Below are 19,857 nucleotides of genomic sequence, written 5' to 3'. Positions count from 1 at the left end.
TTGTTTTTCCAGGGGATCTGGGCCAGGATGGGATTGGAACACCCCTCTCCCTGCCACACACACACTGCCACCAGGTTCTGGGCCACAGCTCCTCGGGCCTGGGAAAGGCATTTGTGAAGCCTGACACATCCCCATATTGGGGGGTGGGGAATTAGAGTTCAACTGACCAGGAAGAGGAGGAACTTCAGGCCCAGGCCGGGCTTCAGCATCTCAGGACTCACCTGGATGCCTGCTGGTGGGTGCCAGCTGCTTGAAGAGATGGGAGGCAGCCAGCCTCCCTGTGGGGCTCCAAGAGCAGACTGAGGCCACTCACTGACCTACCTGCCCTCCTCCCCAGGCCCCTTTCTGCCTGAACCACGAGGCGTTCTGATTCCACTCCTCACTTAAGGCCTCTGCCTGGAAAGGTGTGCATGTGGACCCAGATGTGGGAACGGCGCCACGCTGCTGTTTCTCACTGACACTTGCAGCTTACCTTCTCAAGTTTGCTGGTGGTTTTCCCTTTCATCTTTTGGAGGGGCTATTCCTCTCACAGTATTTCTTCAAGCACTGTATAGACTGAGGAACTTTTTTCTTTCTGTCTTTAGCCAGAAGTGGACTTCCCTGGCCCCCCAGGCAGAGGCAGGAGTGTGGAGTCTGTGCAGAGCCAGCCCCAGGAGCCCGTGAGCGTGCCCCAGACGCTGACCAGCACGCTGGAGCACATTGTGGGCCAGCTGGATGTCCTCACTCAGGTAAGCCACACTGTGGGTTCACCCGTCATCTGCACTTGGTCCCGCATTTGGACCCTTTGAAGTTGGACAACAGGTGCTGGATTTTTAAAAACATAATTATAATGGACCTCTTTTCCAGTCCAGATTAATGACATTGCAGAGCCTTCCCGGGGATCCTGGCTCTTGGAGCCATTCAAGCCCTGGCCAGGCCACTAGACTCCAAAATCCCCAGTGCTGGGTACTACTGGAGTGTGCTTACCTAGAGCTGACCTGGGCCACTGAAGAGCTTTGAAAGAAACACTGTGTTTGTTTATTCCTCCCACTCTTTGCTGGATAGGCACTGCAGGGGCATGCCAGGGAACTGAGTAGTGAGTCAGGGCTTCTGAGAGCCTAGGCTCTGAGTTTGAGCCTGGCCCTTATCCTCTGAGCAACCTTGGGGAAATCCCTTCAGTTCTCTAAGCCCTGGTATGTTTATCTGTAAAGTGCTGGTGGTTGTGGGCTCTGCCTGCCACATTCATGATGAGAATTAAGGGAGATGAATCTGGGAAATGTTTGACCCATGCCTGGCCCTAGGTAACTGCTCAATGAATGTTAGTTGTGGCCCTGACCACCCTCATCACTGAGATGGATATGGGCTCCGCCCTTGGGAGCGTAGGTTGGCAGCCATAACACAGGCTCGTAGTGTAGCAGTTTCATTAAGAGCAAAATCCCCTGACAAGAGGTGGTGGCCAGCACTAGGGCATGCTTGGCAGGGCCATCCCACCCGAGGGAGGAAGAGAGGTCCTGGCTGCCTATGGCTCTGAAGAGGCCATGGGCATGTCCAGGGAATGAGTGAAGCTCCAGGTGGCTGGCATGTGGATATGTGGTGATGGGGTGGGGGGCAAGGCGGGATTTAGAGGTTCCCCAATTCCTCATCTGCTTGGCTCCTGAGGCCAGGCTGGGACTCTGCAGATCCTCCTCTGCCATGCCATCACATGGGTAGAGCGAGGCTGCAGGAGGGACACATGTGGCCCATGAGGAAAACAGAAAGGTGTTAAAGCCAGGGGGCAGGGGGTGGGGAAGCAAGGAAGAGTGGTCTCCAGTCCAGCTCACATGAAGGATGCAAGGGACCCTTGATGTCACTAACGGAAATGGAGCTGAGATGGCATGGTATCCTTTCCCCAGCTTGGGATCGTGGGCTAAGTGAGAAAAGCTCTTCCAGGGTGTGTCATCAGAGCCCAGCTGGGGCATACCTTGGGCCCACTGAAGAAAGCACTCTTGAAGGGAAAGGCCAAGTGTCATGACTGGGGGCTGTGGGACTCCAGGGCACAGTGTACAGACCTTGCTGAGAGGCTGCTAAGCCCTGAGAAGAAGGCATGTGCTGAGAGTGATGTGAGCAGCATGCAAAGACTTAAAAACCACCCCACTTCAAACCCGTCAGCAACTGCCTCATGTTTTTCACAGCCTCGCCAAGTGAGAGATTAGGGGAGGTGGAATCAATTAGAACTTTATAGGATAAAATTGGAAATTAAGTCTGAGAAGGTGGTTAAAAATAGCTACATTGCATCCAGAGGAGTATAACACTAAAAACATTTCCTGTCACTGTGTTTTAGGGGTGCACATGGAAGGTTTTGTTATGTGTTCGCAGTTAGTACGATAGTAACTTTTAAAAAACTGGCATCACAGAGAATAAGTGAAGGCTGGCCTGTGGCCTGTGGCCTTCGGCCCATGGCTGGGTGTCTGGGTGTCTCAGTGCCTCTGTGGCACCCTGGTCCTACCTCACACTATTCAGCCCCTTTGCAAATCCAACTGGCAGGCCACCCCCGACCAGATGCCAACAATATCAGCCAGTCACCTGCTTTGCAAAACTGACAGTGTCTGTGTGTTTCTGGATGCCATAAAGCGAGGCATGTTCTTGACGGACTCAATGCATCCCGAGGAAACTTGAGTTCTGCAGATGAAGCACCAGTTGAGGCCTTAAAGTTCAACCCATTTTCAGAACTGTGCATAGCACCTTTGTGCTAATCCTGGCAAGTTCTCCTCGGGCCTGGCTGTTGGTTGTCTTCTAGGCCCACCTTTCTCTCCTGGAGTTGAGATTTTCTCTAGCTGAGGTGTTTCAGCCACAACCAGAGCTATCTCCACCAGGGGGTTGAAAGTTTCTCTGCACCTTTCTCTTGGCATTGGCCCAGCAGAGGCAGGCCCACAGCAGGCCCCGCTCTGGATGGTCCAGACTGACCCAGCCCTCCCCTGAAGCTTAATGCCAGACGGCCACCACCATCCATCTTCCCAAGTGGCTTGTTCAGCTGGCCTTCCTTCTTGGTCTGTGGATATTGGTCTCAGGTGCCACCCCATCAGCAAGCACTCCTCGCCATCCACCAGGTCCTGAAGAGCCTTTTTGTCTGGAAGGGTGGGATGCCCAGCCACCCCAGCACTGATTCCTACTAAAAAGTCATCCATGTGAATTATGCTGTTCTCCTCCGTCGCCCCCACTACCCCTTCCCTCCCCCACAGGGAAGTCTACTTCAAAGTGGCCTTTGAGAGGGAAGCTGCCTTCCAGGTCCTTCAGGCCTCCATCCTACAGAACATCCTTCCAGGCGAGAGCCATGGGGCTGCAGTGGGCAGTGGCCAGGGATGTTTCTGAGTGAGTCACAGAGTCTCCAGCCCCTGGGTAGGATACCCTATTTCAGAGGCTCACAGTCTTCAAAGCCTACTTTTCTGCTCAACAGGCTGGTATGGCCCCATGTGGCAAGGTCACCTCTGTGAGTGTTTGTGGTCTGTCTCTCACCAGTCTGAGGGTCAGGGACCCAATCTCAGTCCTCCCCAGGGTGACGCCTTCCGCAGCTCCTCTGTGTGAAGGAAAAGCCTGGAAGCCAGGAAGCTGAGTGAGCCGGTGGAGAGGAGTGGCTTTAGCTTTGTCTGGCTTCCCCACTGCCTAGCTCAGCAACCTCGGGCAAGTCACTTCGCGTCTGTGTGCCTTACTTTCCAAATCTGGAACACAGAGCTGATCATAGCACCCACTTCATAGGCCTCTTGGGAAGCTCCTTGAACAGTACCTGACAACGCCGTGCACTGCTGATGTGTTGGGTGCTGCTCCTGTTGCTGCCATTGTCGTTATCCAAGGCTTGGAGGCCAGGGGGATCTGCATGACAGCACCAGAAATAGCTCTCCCAATTCTCCACTGCCTCATGAAGCTAGACCCTTCCCTACCCGGGAAGCCATTCCTTGGCCCTCAGAGCAGAGGTAGCAGGTTCCTTCCATGCACACACATTCACTGAGCCCACTCTGTGTGGTGGGCCCTGTATGAGACCCGGTCCCACCTTCAGGAAGAACTCAGGACTGAATCTGCCGAGGTCGGAGCCAGGCGTCCACAGAGGAGCCGGCAACTGGAATCACTGGAAACAAGTGGGAGTCCAGACACCGGGTCAAGGCCATGGGTCCTCTGGTGTAGGGTAACAGAAGCAGCAGCCCAGGAGTTCATCCTCACCTGATGGGACACTAGGCAAAGTTGAGGCCTGACCCATGCTGAGGGTCTGGGGTAGAGTGGAGATAGGGACACAGAGAAGTTGAGACATGAGCAAGGACAGTGCTATCATAGCCCCATCCCAGGGGCGATGAGACAAACAGCACTTTGGCTGGCCCCTGCAAGGCTCCTGGTCTCCGGAGCAAGCCAGCAAGTGGGGCAGCTTCCCCCCAGCCTTCCCAGGCCAAGAGGCCTTGCAGATGAAGAGGAAACCAAAGTGCCCTTGGGACTTGTACAGCATCAGAAACCCTTTAACTCCAGAAATGGGGTTGGTGTTTTACTTTTTTATGAATGCCTTTTTTATAAAATCCATACATTATTTTTCAAAAGTGTATTTATATGGGGAAAATAGACTTTGGGGTGACCTTGCGAGCCAAGCAGGTGCAGTCTTCAGGCCTCCCCACGTAGTTGTTTTAGATGGAAAGTCCTCAGAGTGTGGGGATCACATACTCATCATAATTGTCATCCTCCTGATTTTTATTGGAGGCCTGCTACTTTCCAAGGACTTCCCTGTGTGGCCCTCACTTTATCCTCCCACCTGGCACATGACAGCAGCATCATGCCAGGTGCAGATAATGTGTTAATAATGGCTTGTTGTGCCTGGACCAGCCTCGGGGGTCCAGCCAGCCTGGGGCTTCCCCAGGGGGCCAGGTGATCCTGATCTCAACCACTGTGGGTCAGAGCTTCCCCAGCTTCCCTTGCCAAACAGTTTTGGTGGAGTTAGGCATGGCTTCATCAAGAAATTCTGCAAACCAAACTTGACCTCCCTGAAAGGTAAGGCCAGAAGCTCTTGCCCTGGGCTCTGTGATCAGAGAGCCCAGCAGGCCGAGCGCCTTAGGTCAGCAGCCAAAGAGCACACACACCCTTGCCCTGGCCTGCCCCTGTGTGGGGATGATCCCTCCTTGCCCCAGGAAACACTGAGCTTGCTGTTTGGGGTGCCATTGGTTTCTTCACTAAGCTTCCTCAGGGCCCTGATCCCAGCTGATGCCATGCTTTGAGCAGCTGGGGTTTGTTCAGCTTTACCATCCCCACCAGCTGTGGGGAGCAACTGTTCCTCCTTGGGTTTCAGGGCTACTCTGTTCACCCAGTGAGCCACCTGCCGATCAGCCTGCGCACACCTCCACCATTCATCACCTGGGTGACCTTGGGCAGGTGACGTCAATCCCAGAGCCTCAGTCTTCTCCCTTGTAAAATGGGGAGAGACACCTCATTGGGTCCTCTGAGCTCTGCTGTGCGGTTCTCGGTTAACTGGGTGTGCTAGACTGGTGCCAGCTGTTCTGTGAAGCACAGCAGTGAGTCGATGTTCTCCTGGGAGCAATATGGGAAAGCACCAGGGCAGGCTTGTGGCACAGGAATGACAGGAGTGGACATTCCACAGTCCCCATGTCGCTGGACTCAAGTCCCAGGAATGCTTTTGAGCTGCCAGTGAGACTCTAGTGTCTGGCTAGGCAGGAGGATAAGAGAGGGGAGAAAGAAGAAGTCATTCCCCAACCCAGGAAGGAGGAGGGCACAGGAGGTGACAGAGGCACTGGGGTACACATAGACACTGTTGAAAATCAGGCATGGGTCATGGGGCCCATTAGATCAGACCCTTTAACCCGGACCTAGGCAACAGGGGCCAAGATGGAAGCTCTTCGAAGATGTATATAGTACTTCCTGTGACAGTACATTCTTTGAATGTAGAGATTGTAATGGTTTTTAGGGAACGTGTATTTCCTAACAATGGAACTGAGGATTTTCTTTGGAGGACTTTTTGTTCCTCAAGCCCCCTGTGGGAATTCTCAGGAACTGCTAGGCCTGAGGTCAGGAGTGTGGGCGTCACATGCTGCGAGCTCCCCACCCCACTGAGAGATCGTATGCCCCTCCCTCAGGGTCCAAGGGCCCTGCTCTGAGCCTGTCCTGAGACCCACCCCTCCCCTGTCCCCTCTGGAGAGAGCACACGCCTGTCCTGTGGCTTCCCTGGGATCACTCACCTGCTGGGCCTGCCTCAAGTCTTCTGAGAAAGTTGGCTCGACCCCAGAGGCCCAAGGGTTCCAGAGAAAAACCCAGACCAGGAGTCAGAAGCTGCAGCTGCTCAGACCCGGCTCTGCCTCTTTTTGGCTTTCCAACGAGGGGAGATTTTAAGCACTGCCCCCTGTCTGTCTGTCCCATGGGGTGGACAGCAGAGGTCAGCCTCTCAGGTGGGGCCAGGACTTCCCCTGAGGCCTTGTTTCATCTGCCTGCCCCCAGGCCAGGCTCCACTGTTCTGAGCACCCCTGGAGGACTCCAGGCCAGTCCCCGAGGCTGCTAGGCCGGCCTGCCCAGGGATGGGTGCTCAGGGGGTGTACAAGCAGAGGCCTTGACCCTGACCCTGGTACTCCTTCCCCTTGTGCTCTTGGGGGTGCTGCCAGGTGATCTAGGGGTCTTTTTCACAGATGCCAGAAAACTCGCCAGTGAGCAGGGAAAGAGGCTGTTTCCACAAATAGTCACTGCTGCGTGAGCTCACCTCCACACCGGCCCTGTGGCTTCCTTCATGAACCCTCAAGAGGCCAGAGGGCTGCTGCACAGTGCTCAGCTGCCCTTAGGAGTAACGGAGGTTCCAGTGGTATCTGGAAGTTGCAGAGGTCCTGGGCCTTCCTTAGGGCAAGGGGGTGGAACTCGGGGGTGTGGACAATGACCCAGGAGCTGGGGAGGCTGCTGTAGGGGGGCCCGGCATAGGCCCAACACGCGGCTTGGTGGTTTTGCCTCAGAAGCCCACAGCAAAGTTATTTTTGACTCCAGTTTCACGTCTTGCTGCTTTTTAAAAATACCAAGCCATGAAATTCCTGCTCCAACTGTTTTTTTATGGCACCCAGTGTTTCAGGCTGGCCACAGCAATGCTATGATGTCGTCACGTTCCAGTTCCTGTGACTCATGGAGGCTGCTGGGCTATGGGACTTGAAAATGCATGTGGTGGGGAGCAGGCAGGGAGCAGGCCCGCCAGCCCTGCTTGTTTGCGTCTCTTTTGCATTTAATTTTGTTAAATGTTCAAGTCATTGCGTTTTGCTGTCCTAACTCAGCAAGGCCAAGGATTTTTGCCTGTTTGCTTTGGGGATACAGAATGGCCTATTTGCTTCAAGATACCTTAAACCTGCTCCCCCCACACACCCATGGTAGTCCTGGCAGTTCCTATTTGACGGGCTGCTCAGGTGAGGCATCTGGTTCCACACTGGTGGGGAAGGTGGCAGTGCCTGGCCCTGATGTGGGCCAAGCTGCCTCACCACTCTCAGGGGCTCTCTGTATCCCTCTTTCCTGGGAGGGCTTGCTGTTGCTTATGGAAATATACACCCAATTTTATAGTTATACCATTTTCCCTGGGGATCGGTCCTCCCACGTGCACGCAGACAGAATTTGTTGGGAGGGTATAGAGTGAAAGTCACCCGGTGCGTCTTCCCATCATCCCAGGAGGGCGTGTGCAGCCCTCCTAACACTGCTGCCACTTGCAGACAGGGCCGTAAGGGTGGTGGTGGGTTGTTTCTGCAAAAATGGGCCCGCTCTCTGCATCGGCACATCTAGCCAGCTCACCTACTTGGTCCAGAGTGGATGTAGCCACCCTCCTTGTTGTGGACCTTCATGGGCTGCCCTTTTGGCCAGAGTCATGTTCAGGACAACCTGAACTTCTTTGTGGGGGTTTGGAAACAAGAGGCTTGTTTTCCTTCTGTTAAGAGGCTGCTTCTGGGGGACAAGGGACCCAAGACACTGTCTGGTCTGTGCCAGGAACACACTTGGTGGCAGAGGGACTGGGGAAATGTCTGTCTGTCTGGGCTCCTGGCCCTTCCCCAGCCCTGTTACTATTTTTGGCATTTTTCCCAAAGGCTCCTCTGGCTTTGCAAATGCGGTGGGACAGGGGAACCTGCGTCTTCCCCAAGTCTCAGGTCAGGGCCAGTGCCCTGCCTCCCTCGTGACACGCAGCCTGCGAACAGCACTCAAAAACGGGCAAGCTCGTGTTTGCCGGGGGACTGGATGGCAGCTCCCATGGGGGTCTGGCAAAAAACTCAGGTTTTCCATCTTTTATCCCATCTGTGGTTGTGGCAGAAAGCACCCTGTTCCCAAAGAGGCTGCAGATTGAAGGCCCCTGCCTGCCAGATGGGCTCGGCAGTGGCTGTGGTTACCTCTGGGGCTTGGGAATGTTCATGGTCGGTCGTATGAGATTTCTTCTGTGAGGCTCTGAGCAGGCTTGGAGATGGGGGAGGGCTGGGAGATGGTAGGCAGGAGCGGGTGGTGGAGAGCAGAGGCTGGGAGCAGGGAGAGAGGCCCATGCAGGGACATCTCATTTGGGCTGAATCTAGGCTTGCTCTGAGAGGAGGAAGGGAGGGGACTCCAGGTGATTTGCCCTTGCTCCTCTGGGACCTGAGGGCCCTCCAAGGAAAGTCCAAACACAGGCCACAAGAAAGGGGCCTTGAGTGTTATGACAGGAGCCCCAAACTGGCCTGCATGGCTCTGAGATTAAGCAAGCCACAGCCTAGTTCATCACAGCTGACCCCGTGACCACTTGGTGCTTTCCTGAATGAGGCACCACTATAGCAGGGCCAGGAAGGGCTGTAGTCGGGCCTGCTGCTTCCTCCCATGCGCTCTGTTAAGGGCCCTGATCCAGGCCTGTACTATAGGTACGGAACCTCATCATGCCCACAGTGGCCATGGCTGAGGAGGAAGCCTTGAACTTAGCATGGCATTTGGGAAGCAATTATTTGCCACTTGCCCTTCTGATCTGGGCCCAGCCAGTGGCTCCAGAAAAGATTATTACCCAGGTTTCCCCACTGTGGATCAGTGGATGCTTGGCAGGATAGGGGAGCCTTGAGACTCCATCCCTAGTGGTTTGTGCCCTTCTTCCTCCCGGAGGTGGCCTTGCTGGGTGGTAGCTGCAGCCTGACTTGCCAGACTAGACTGAGACTTCCAGGCCTCCAGCAAGCTATCAAGCTGTCTCTCTGGCTTAGGATGATAATGTTTTATTGGGTCTTGAGAAAGTAGTTAACTAACTACTTTACATGGATTGTTGGAAAAGTCAGCCTCTGAAGAAATGGGATGCAGAAGGCGACCAAGGCCGAGGTCCACACCCCATGCTCAGCCCTGGAGTCAGAGTCCAGCAAAGCTGATGGCCAAGCATGACTGGTGTCCTACACCTTGGGGCCTATCCCGGTCAGACACTTGGCTTCTCCGGTGGCCTGTACATGGCTGGCAGGGATGTGCTTGAACCCACCCCGTATCAGTGGGGCTGTGACTCAGGTCCTCCCTTTGGGTGTGAGCAGCACCCCATGGGTCCCAGGAGCATCCGATTTTATGAATGGTCTGAGTGGACCCACTTTTTATAGCTTCTCCTTTTGGGAGAAAGAGTGATATGGAAAAGAGAGCTGTGTTCATGTAAAAGGAGTTGCTTTTAAGCCATGAGGTAGGTAAATAGCCAAGATTCCTTAATCTGGTGGCTAATCCACTAATAGAAAATAGTGTTTCATGTACTTCCCGAAGCTAATCCTCACTAGAGGTGGGGGTTGGGGGATGCAAAACCGTCAGAGAAATCCTATATCCCTGAGATAATGTGAAACAGAACCATGGACCGTAGGCTCAAGGGACCAAAAGCTCATTTTCTGTTGTTTGCAGCAGACTGTGGGGTTAGGGGGAGTGGTTAAAAAGACAGTTGCTGGGTCTAGAGAGATTGGGAAGAATTTTTTAGAAATTGGTTCTTTTGTGAATCGGCTATTTGTGATCCTGGGCATGTTAGCATGTCAGACATCAGCATTAGAGGGGAGCTCCATTCCTTCCTTTCTGAGGTTCAGGCCTCAAAGATTTTAGTCATCATCAGACCAGGACTGAGGGGAGGGGAGGAATTGGACTGCTTCCTTGACTCCCACCCCCACTTCCTGCCAAAGCAATGAGGCTTCCTCCTCCCACGACTAGCTGGTGGGGGCTGGCCCCTCCTACTGCCTGCCCCACTCTCCTCTGTCCCTTCAAGCCCACCAGGTCCGAGACCCACGCTGGGGTGAGTATTCCTCACAAGCTGGGTGGACCCATCCCTAAATTAGGGCTGCCCTTTGGCCTGGGGGACCTAGGCTGACAGGCACCAGACCTGTGTTCCCTGCATTCCCACAGCACTCAGGGCTGGGCATTTGTCCATCCAGTCAGTACTCAGTGTACACCTGCTGTGTACCAGGTGCTGTCTAGGAGCAGGAAGACAGTGATGAGGAAGAATAGACAACAATCTCTGTCCTCATGGCACTGGCACGCAGACTGACTGATGTCCACAGGCTGCTTGAAGGGCATCGTTTGTACCCTCTGACATGTAGGCCCCTGAGATGCAGACCATAAGGTGCTGGGTGGTGGCTGGGGCCAGGAGGCAGAGCCTTCGGTAGTGCGAAGGGCTGAGCTTAGACCAGCAGGCCCTGTCTGCAGATGGCTAGGCTGGCTCCTCTGGCCCCCCAGTCATTGCTGACATGTGGCAGCAGGCTAGCCAGGGCACCACCAGCAAGGCAGGGCCCTGCATGTGCACACACACAGGCGTACACCAAGTGACAAAGCTGGAGTTGGCAGGAGACAGTGCAGAGCTAGGGTAGGCAGTGGGGCCCGGCAGCCCTGCTTTGTTTTGATAGCTCATGAGACCCCACAGCAAAGAGATTCCCCTTTTATTGCATCTGTTTTAGATCTTCAGAATCTGAGTGAAGTCAAAACCATGCTACAGGGGAGACTAATTCAACATTTTTTCATCTCTGCAGTGAAGCCAAAGGAAAGTTAGACATTCAGTGCAGCACAGTTGAGACCAGGGGTGTTGAGTCAATGGCCAGCCCAAGGACGTTTGCCCTGGCCTGCCACAAATGTCCTCAGTGGTGTGGCTGGGTGACTGCACCCTCTCCCTGAGACTCAGAGCAGCTGGGGCCACCCCACCTCCAGCCCAGTTATCTGGCTCCTGTGTTGGTGGGGAGGAGACTGGGAACCCCAGCCCCACCAGGGGGACCTCGTGGGGGCGCCCACATCAACCACAACCCGGGAAATGATTAAAAGGAGCTTTTCATCACAGGAGAACTTTAAGAAGCAGCCAGACCACCACGTGCATCAATGGCTCACACCCTCCCAAACCTGACCACAGGCTGCCCTATTTGGGGCCTCATCAAGCCCCATCTGTGCCCATGGCTCCCCCAGTATCCCAGAGCTCAGTCAGGGCAATGGCTGTTCCCCATAGTGCATGCCTGTGCCCAGCCAGACAGAGCAAGTGCTACATGCATATTAGCTGTTAATATGAATATTGCAGTGACTACGAGAGATGCGTTTTACAGACGAAGACACTGAAGCCCTGGGTCTAGTAACTTGCCCAGGGCTGCTTGGCGAGTTAGTGGTCAAGTTTCCCTTTGAACCTAGGCCATATAGCTGAAGAGCCTTCGTGCTTACCACATGGGACCAAGGTTCCCCACTAGGAATCCTTCAGTGGCATTTTCCGAGGGCCCACACCCGTGAGGGGAGGAAGGCAGGCATCCGAGCAGTGGGGCCAGGGCAAGGAGGCTCCTGGGGTAGGAGAGTGGGCGGGCCTCAGGTGGGTGGGGTTGGGCAGGGAAGGCAGTATTGGTGGGCAGCACAGGGCCTGGAGGGCCACAGGAATGCCGTGCCACGGAGTCTGGCCTTTATTCCTGAGCTCTTAGATAGGAAAGGGTCATGGAGAAGCAGTGAGGAGGCAGAGGGTGAAGAGTGTCCCAGGAGTAGGGCAAGGGGAGTCACCAGGAAGCCTAGGTGTGAGGATGGGGACTGAGGAGCAGGCAGGAGGGGCACCTGAGTGCCAAGAGGGAAGTACCTCAAACCCTGCCTGGAAGGCCCTAGTGCAGGAGGAGCCCAGCTGGGGCAGGGGATGGGGTTCCTGCCTGAGTCTGGCGAGGGCAGAGCCCTGATGTGGCTACCCCTGCCAATGATATGCTGACCAACCCCGTGTGGCCACCAGGGGGGCCTGGGACAGCATGGCCCTGTATGCTCACCCTCCTACTGCCTCTCCCAGGCTTTACCCAGCTGCTGCCTCTCCCTTAGTCAGTGCAGCTTCCCATTTTGCCCCATCAGCCACTGATGCCTTATCTCCTGGCCTCCCTGCAAACCTACCAGCCCAGAACAGTTGCAGCTCCCCTTGCCACTGTGTCTCCAGCCCAGGCAGAGTGCTTGGTGGGACACATGGCTGGATGTTGGCTCCGCCTCCACCCATCAGTCTGGCCCAACCACCCTGTCCACCTCCATGCCACCTGTCTTCCAGCTCAGAGGAGGCTCCCATAGGAACCAGTACCACTCACCAAGGAGGGCCCCAGGTACCACCACCCAGGGCTCTGCTAAGAGCAGGATGTGGATATGGGGAAGGACCCTGGCCAAGGTGAGCACGAGGCCCCTGGGAAGAGGGGCTGCCCCAGAGCTGGGGGGCGGGGGATGGAGTGGGGAATCCTCGAGTGAGGCCTGCACTTGGAGAAGTATTTTTTTTTTTTTTTTTTTTTTTGAGACGGAGTCTCGCTCTGTAGCCCAGGCTGGAGTGCAGTGGCCGGATCTCAGCTCACTGCAAGCTCCGCCTCCCGGGTTCACGCCATTCTCCGGCCTCAGCCTCCAGAGTAGCTGGGACTACAGGCGCCCGCCACCTCGCCCGGCTAGTTTTTTGTATTTCTTTAGTAGAGACGGGGTTTCACCGTGTTCGCCAGGATGGTCTCGATCTCCTGACCTCGTGATCCGCCCGTCTCGGCCTCCCAAAGTGCTGGGATTACAGGCTTGAGCCACCGCGCCCGGCCAGGAGAAGTATTTTTAAGGATTTGGCCAGCCTTGTTCTTTCCTGCCCCTAAAATGTTCTTTGCTGTCAGTGGTGGTGGAGTAGCTTTCCCCGAGCCTAGACAGGAATGGTGCTGCGGCCTTGTCAGTGCTCGGAAGCCCCCAAGAGCTAGGGTCCCTTGTTTGCTGCCTGTGGTGGGTGCCTGACAGATGCATGGAAGTGAATGATGTTGTTGGCTGCCCCCGAGGACAGTTGTGAGTGTCCCACAACTCCTCAGTTTTGGAGAAGTTACGGCTCCAGCTTCCCTGCCATGTTCGCACATGAGTGCATGAGGGAAGCCTTCAGCAAAGGTGCTGATGACAGTGGTCATGGGAGGAGGAGCAGCTCCTCGAAGGGACATGTCTCTGAGGGTGTGACCTTGGTCTGTGCTCTGAAGTACCAGTCCTTCCATTTCATGGCCTGTGGGACCAGGTGGCTGTGGTCAGTTCCTAGGTCGAGGCTCTTCTCCCAGAGTTTATTCTGGAACCAGCGTTCTACAAACTGGCCACAGGCATGTGGGAGCAGCATCCTCCCTGGCTGTGCCTGCTCAGACTTGTGAGCCTGGTGAGGCAGTGCCAGGGAGTGGAGGATTCTCTCTTCCCTTCTGTTTCAAGCTAAGGGCCCTAGGGCGCATATCTCTTCCCTGCTCAACCACTTGAGGCCAAACACCCTGGCCTCCTGAGAGTTCCAAGAGTGTGCCTCAGGGCCTTTGCACCTGCTGCACCTAGTACTTGGAAAGCACTTGCATCAGCTCATCCTGTGTTGCTTTCTCCCAGAGGCCTTCCTGTCAGAGTTGATGTTGTCCTTCCCAGGCCGGGCGGCCCTGGCATCAGCCCCATAGCAGGTGAGCCGTGGCAGGGGCCTGACTCCACCCGGAGCTCAGTCCCAGGTGGCCAGACACACACTCTGCTCCTGTTCCCCTCGCTCTCTCACCAAACACAGAGTGAAAAGGGAATGAAGAGGCCTTGAAAGGAAATAGAAATAGAACTGGGAGAAAAGTGCTAAGAAAAAAATGCAGGACAAGCCCACCTCAAGAGGAAACCAAGCGAGGGAGAAAAAGAGGCTGGGGCTGAAAGAAGGGGAAGTCACACTGGTAGGAGGTGGCCAGCAGGAGAAAGGAGGGACAAAGAAAAAGCCCACGTAGCCCAGGGAGAGTGCTGGGGTGTAACTAGACCTGAGGGGAGAAAGTGGGCACGAGGGACCGTACGTTAACTCCATGGGGGTGTGAGGCGCAGCCAGGTGAGTCGCACCTGTCCTTGTTTGCTCATTTTGCCACATACGAGGGTGGGGGCTTCACCCTCTCCGGAAGCACTATGCTCCCACCTTCTCTGTGCCTGTCCAGAGAGGAACTCTTCCTGTACCTCTGCAGAGCCCGTGGGAGTGTCACACCACCCGTGCCCCTCGCCAGCTGGGTAGTCATGCAGAGGCCCCTGTGAACTTTCGTGATGCCCCAGATGCCTGAGTCCCCATCACACACATCAGAGAAGCTAAGGCTCTCCCCCCAGCCACCTCGGAGGCCAGCAGAGCTGCATAAACCCAGGCTCTGTCCTAGGCAGGACATCTGAACTGGTCAGTTTGGGCCACTGGTGGGCATGGAGGATGATATGGCATCTGGGCTCAACTGTTCCAGCCTCGGAGCCCTGTGGGGCACATAGCAGGCTTTCAGCAGACATCTAATTACTCTGTGTCAGTAGAGAAGGACACATCTGAGGTAGTGAGGTGCAGACTGGGGGTGTCTGTTGAAATGTCCCCAGTGTTCCTCTTCTACTTGGAGTTGGGGGCCCAGGTGCCAGACATGTCTCTGAGGACTTGTATTTCAGTGCAGCTTCTTTGGGCATCACTACAATTTTTAGGGGGCTAAAAATAAAAGCCTGTCATTTTAAAATCAGTTCTTTTTATACCATGCTCAGAAGGCCCTTTAAGGTGTTACATAAAACGTCTTACACATCTTGAACTGCGAGTGAGAGAAGGCACACTCGCCCTCTGAATGTTGCCCCAATGGGACAGATCACAGTGTCCCCTGAGCAGGAAAATTAGGATTCAAATAGAATGCCATTGTTCAGCCTCTCCTGGGGGGATTTTCCTTGGAGAACTCAGGTGGATGAATCATGGCTGGAAGCCCTACCACCACCTGGCCTGAGCTCCTAGATCCACTGTCCAACCCAAGAGAGCCAACCCAAGCTAGCCTGTCACCATGCTCTTGGTTTTGGTCCCCAGCATCTCAGCATCCTCCCTGTTGGGTCACCTGGGTTGGGCAGTCCCTCCTTCATCCCCACCAAGGAGCTTTCTAGGAGGTTCAGCCCATCGCTGACATCACCCTGGGTCCTGGCAAGGCCCTTGGCTCCCCTGCACTGGACTCTGCTCTCCAGCCTGCAGGGGCCTTGTGGGTCCGCTGCCCTCCCCCTTCCCCCTCCTCCTTCCCTCCTCTCCCACTGGCTGCCCCCGATAGGATCCTCAGTAGTCCCAGTCTCAAAAATGCAGAGCAACTCTGCTGCTGGCTCAGGCTTCTCAGACCACCCCATGCCTGCCAGACCCTCTCAACATTCTTGGGGGTCCTCATACTCAGCCTGTGCAATCTGGAGCCCGTCTTCTGCCCCTCCTGCAGGGCCAGTCCTTGTCTTGTGTTCTTGGCCTTAGAGCACATCTCCTCCTCTCTCAGACCCCCATCTAACTCGTCACCAGGTACTGGTGCTTCATTCTTTGTGGCTATCTCTGGTTCTATCCACTTTCCTTCCTGGCTTCTCCTGCCCCCAGTCCAAGCCACCGTCATCCCCTCTGGTTCTCTCTTGCCTGCACCTCACCTTCTCACAGCCGTAAAGCCACTCGCAGACTGTCCCTGTGTAGTAGCCAGAGGGGTCTCAAATCCCCTCAGCCTGGCACCCTCCTGCTCTGAGGGTAAAGATGAAGCTGCTAGGCGTGACCTGCAGGGCCCAACCCGATCTCCTGCCTCCCCCAAGGCCCCCTCTTCTTGCTCCAGTGCACGCGCCTCCTTTGGTCCATCCTTCCCGTTTGTTAGCGGCCAGCCCAGGGCCTTCGCGCACACTGTTCCTTGGGTCCTGATCCTCTTCCTGCCCCTCTTGCCCCTCTGTCCCCCAGTGTAGCCCACTGTCTGTGTGCCTGTGTAGCATCTGCCTCGTTGAACTGGGGTGTACCCTGTGGGCCCAGCCAAGTCTGTCTGGGTGTTGTCACCCTGGGCCCGGGACAGGCCAGCACGGGGAGGTGCTTGGTGAGAGTTTGAGTAAGTGAAGAGCGAGGGCAAGGGTCAGCAAATTTAAACAGTAAAGATTCTAGGCTTTGTGGGCCATACAGCCTCTGTCACCACTACTCAACCTGCCATGGACCCAGAAGGCAGATACCGTACGGAAGAGACCATACAGAAGCCAGCAGGCGTATCCATAAAACCTTATTTACACAAAGGGGCAACTGGCAGTAGTGTGCTCACCCTTGGTCTAGAGAAACAGCAGAATACATTCGATGGCAAACAAGTGATTTGAAGACCAAGGTTTTCTTGAGAAGGGTCATGGCTTCCTGGAAATTGCTGGTAACAGAGTAGGAAAAGGGTTCAGAAATGAGCCCCCAGGTGAACCTCAGGCAGATGTGACTTTGAATATAAAACTTCTGGAGCCCTGCTGACCACACCCCATGAGGCTTCCTGACACTGGCCATGAGGGCCTTGACCTGGGAGGCGGACAGTATCGGGTGAGGAGTGATAGTGCCCAGGCCGTAGGGTCCTCACTCCAGCTTCCTGTCACTCCGACTTAGGGAGAGAGAGGTACCTTGTTTAAAGGTGAACCTTGTCTTCAGGGGATGGGGCACCCAGCAGTGACCCAGGTGAGTTCCACAGCGTGTTTTGGGACTGATCACTTAATGCTGCAGTGGCACAAGTGCCGGTGAAAGAAGCATTGACAGTGAAGCAACTGGGGCAGCTTCTCGTTGCATATCCAGGAGGAGGTTCTTGTCTCTGTGTCCTTTCAGTTCCTATTACATTGAGTTTTCATGGTTCACATGAATTATTCTTATGACCTTTGTTGTAATTCCAAACCTAAATGTTTAGCCAGGTAAGAGACTGCTTTTCAGGGGGAGGTGACACGTGAGGCTGACAATGTGAGGGGGTGGGTGACCCTGGGGGCTGTCCATTCCCACTGGCTGAGGTAGGAGCTTCTGCTCATTTAATTCGGAGCAGCTAGGCCAGGCAGCCTAAACCAGGACAGCAGGTGCTGCTGCTGGGTGAGGACAGGGATCCCCGAGTCTTTCCTCAGGCTGCCTGCATTTGGGCATCAGGGCTGGAAGTGGGATGGGACACCAGCAGGCCTTTCCTTTGGCATTCTTGATGGGGACAGAGCCAAGATGCACACTGCCCAGTGCTTTAGCGTACACACTGCAGCCAGGCCACCCGGGCTCACAGCCTAGGCTTGTCACTGATAAGCTGTGTAACTTTAGGCAAGTTACTTAATCTCACTGTGCCTCAGTTTCTTCATCTGTAAAATGGGGATGATAAAAGCTCCTACACTGAAGGTTTCTTGAAGTTTTTGGTACACATGAGCGCCCCATGAAAGTCAGCTGCCAAGAGAAGCCCACGGAGCAGAGGGTCAATCATCAGGGTGAATCGCCCAGAGCCCAGTCCCAGGACTTCCTGCTGGTCCCCCTCATACTGCACGGAGGACCTAAGAATGTTCCCAGGGCGGCACCAGGTCCTGGGAGAGGGAATGAGCTGCCTGGTTTCTCTAAGCTCAGCAGATGGAAGGGGCCGCACTGTGGGAGGTTGGACCCCAGCATGAGGGAGTTCTGGGAGATGGGCCATCTTTCCTGGCCACTTTGCCCAGGCTGCCCCTCTAGCAGCCAGAGCCCTGGACTCCTCAACCCCTGTGTCAGTTTCCCTTTACCCTGCCTCAACGTCAGAAGCCATGGACACTTGTGTCAGGTAAAGCAGTTTCCCTTGTTGACACCTGGCACCCGACCCAGCCTGTACCTCTTTGGGGACTTTCTGAGGGGCTAGGACCAGACCTCTGGCCCCTGCTCCCCTGTACAGAGCACAGGGTGAGAGGCAGTGTGATCGAGGAGCTGTTTGGAAGGTCAGCGCTCATTTGCCCTTGAATAAATGAAAGTCGAGGCTGCCAGGCTATGGAGTGTGGACCCGGGGAGGCTGCAGAGTTGTTTGCCTGCAGAGCACTCCCCTCACCCTCCAGGGCAGGTGTGGCCTTGTCTCCAGCCTGGGGAGGACAGGCGCTGTGTAGCAGGAGAATTCCCGGGGTGGACGGAGCATGAGGCAAGGAGAGCAGCCTGCTTGGCTGGGCCCCGCTGGGAGTTGTGCCACTAGGCAGCAGGCGGGAACAGCAGTGGCTTGTGTACACCGAGGTAGCACATATTTTCTGAACCCTCGCATGGGGATATGCTTACTTTTTGTTCTGAACCGACAGGTAAAGTTACATTCTGAACAAGGCCACATGATATGGCTCCAAACCGATCTGTGCCAGGGATGCCCCCCACGCACCCCCTCTGCCATCTCAGATGCTCTCCTGCCCTCCTCCCACAGCTCCTGTGCAGCTGGGGAAGCACAGTGGCACTGTGGTGGCCTGTCCTGGCTGCTCTGGGCCTGTGGCCCGGACAGACTCCCTGCAGGTGGCCTGCCAGCCCTCCCACCTGTATGTGCCACCAGCCCTGAGTGTGTCTTCACTTTGCCACTTGGATGCCCAGTGGGGCATTTCCATCATGGGGGAACCCCTTCCTTCCCCTTGTAGAGGGAAGGCACACCAGCAGCATTTGAGATTTCCATGTTTCAGCCAGGCGCAGTGGCTCATGCCTATAATCCCAACACTTTGGGAGGCCGAGGCGGGCAGATCACGAAGTCAGGAGATCGAGACCTGTCTCTACTAAAAATACAAAAATATTAGCCGGGCACGGTGGCAGGCGCCTGTAGTCCCAGCTACTCGAGAGGCTGAGGCAGGAGAATGGCGTGAACCCAGGAGGTGGAGCTTGCAGTGAGCCGAGATCGCACCGCTACACTCCAACCTGGGCAACAGAACCAGACTCCGTCTCAAAAAAAAAAAGAGATTTCCATGTTTCACTTTCTATAAGGAGTCACCATTTTCTGTGAAAATGAGGCCCTGTGCTTTATTAATTTGATTTTTAAGAAAAAGATAAAAAATTTTAAGAAAGTAGGATTTTTTTTTTTTAACTATATGGAGCCGAGAATGCCAGACAGCATTCTAATGTACAGAAATCCAAAAAGCATCCTGCTCTCCCAGGCCTTCTCCTGGCTCAGAGTGGGGGCAGCTGGGATCACATGTGCTGGGAAGGGCCTGGTGGACTTCTTTCTCCCTGATGGTGGCCACCACCCGGCACCTTGGCAGAGAAGGAACAGGGGAAGCCGAGACCAAACGCAGAGATGACACAGCTCCTCTGAAGCTAGGCTGGAGGGGGAGAAACTGCCTTGGGGGGTGTTGGGCCTCGTAAAAAGCCTGTTTGTCTACTATGCTGTGAAGTGATCCTCAAAGCTCTGAGAGGAAGGCCTCAACAGGGTGGCACCTTCATGCAGGGGGCTGGTTGTGAAACAGGTGATGCTTCTCTTTTCAAATAATTTAGACACATTTAGTGGTCACATTCCTACTGAGCTGAAGTATGGGCCCCCTATGGAACTAAGTGGAGGCCCCCGTATTGACGTTGGCCCAACACCTCGCACACGTTTTCTGGGCCCACTATCTCCACGTTTGCAAATTGAGTTCCTGTGAAAAGTTTGAAAAAAAATAAAAATAATAAAGGCAGAAGAGGAAAAACAGGCTCCTGTGGCCTTGAGTTTGGGGCCATCGGAAAAAGTCTGGATGAAGAATGATTTTGGCCCTGTGAGTTTCACAGCAGCCAGTGGAAACTTCCAGGAATGCTGCCCC

General features: G+C 54.9%; 2 protein-coding genes across 6 annotated transcripts in view; both read left to right on the top strand.

Annotated features, from left to right (window-relative positions):
* The window catches only part of RPL29 (ribosomal protein L29), a 344,283-nt gene that overhangs the window by 239,785 nt on the left and 84,641 nt on the right, over positions 1–19,857 (top strand). The gene's annotated exons all lie outside the window — the stretch shown is intronic.
* Positions 1–19,857, top strand: part of POC1A (POC1 centriolar protein A) — an 84,532-nt gene that overhangs the window by 59,515 nt on the left and 5,160 nt on the right. For all 4 annotated transcript variants that reach the window (XR_007723507.1, XM_050780933.1, XM_050780934.1 and 1 more), the window contains one exon: positions 585–728. Coding sequence is in view for 3 of the 4 variants with exons in the window: in XM_050780933.1 (XP_050636890.1) it covers positions 585–728 (144 nt within the window). In the remaining variant the exon portion in view is untranslated. The remainder of the gene's footprint in view (positions 1–584; positions 729–19,857) is intronic.

The sequence above is a fragment of the Macaca thibetana genome, chromosome 2 (genome assembly GCF_024542745.1).
Source record: "Macaca thibetana thibetana isolate TM-01 chromosome 2, ASM2454274v1, whole genome shotgun sequence".
In the NCBI taxonomy this organism is placed as follows: Eukaryota; Metazoa; Chordata; class Mammalia; order Primates; family Cercopithecidae; genus Macaca; species Macaca thibetana.
The sequence above is the reverse complement of the archived record's forward strand: the minus strand, read 5'-3'. Positions and strand labels throughout refer to the sequence as shown.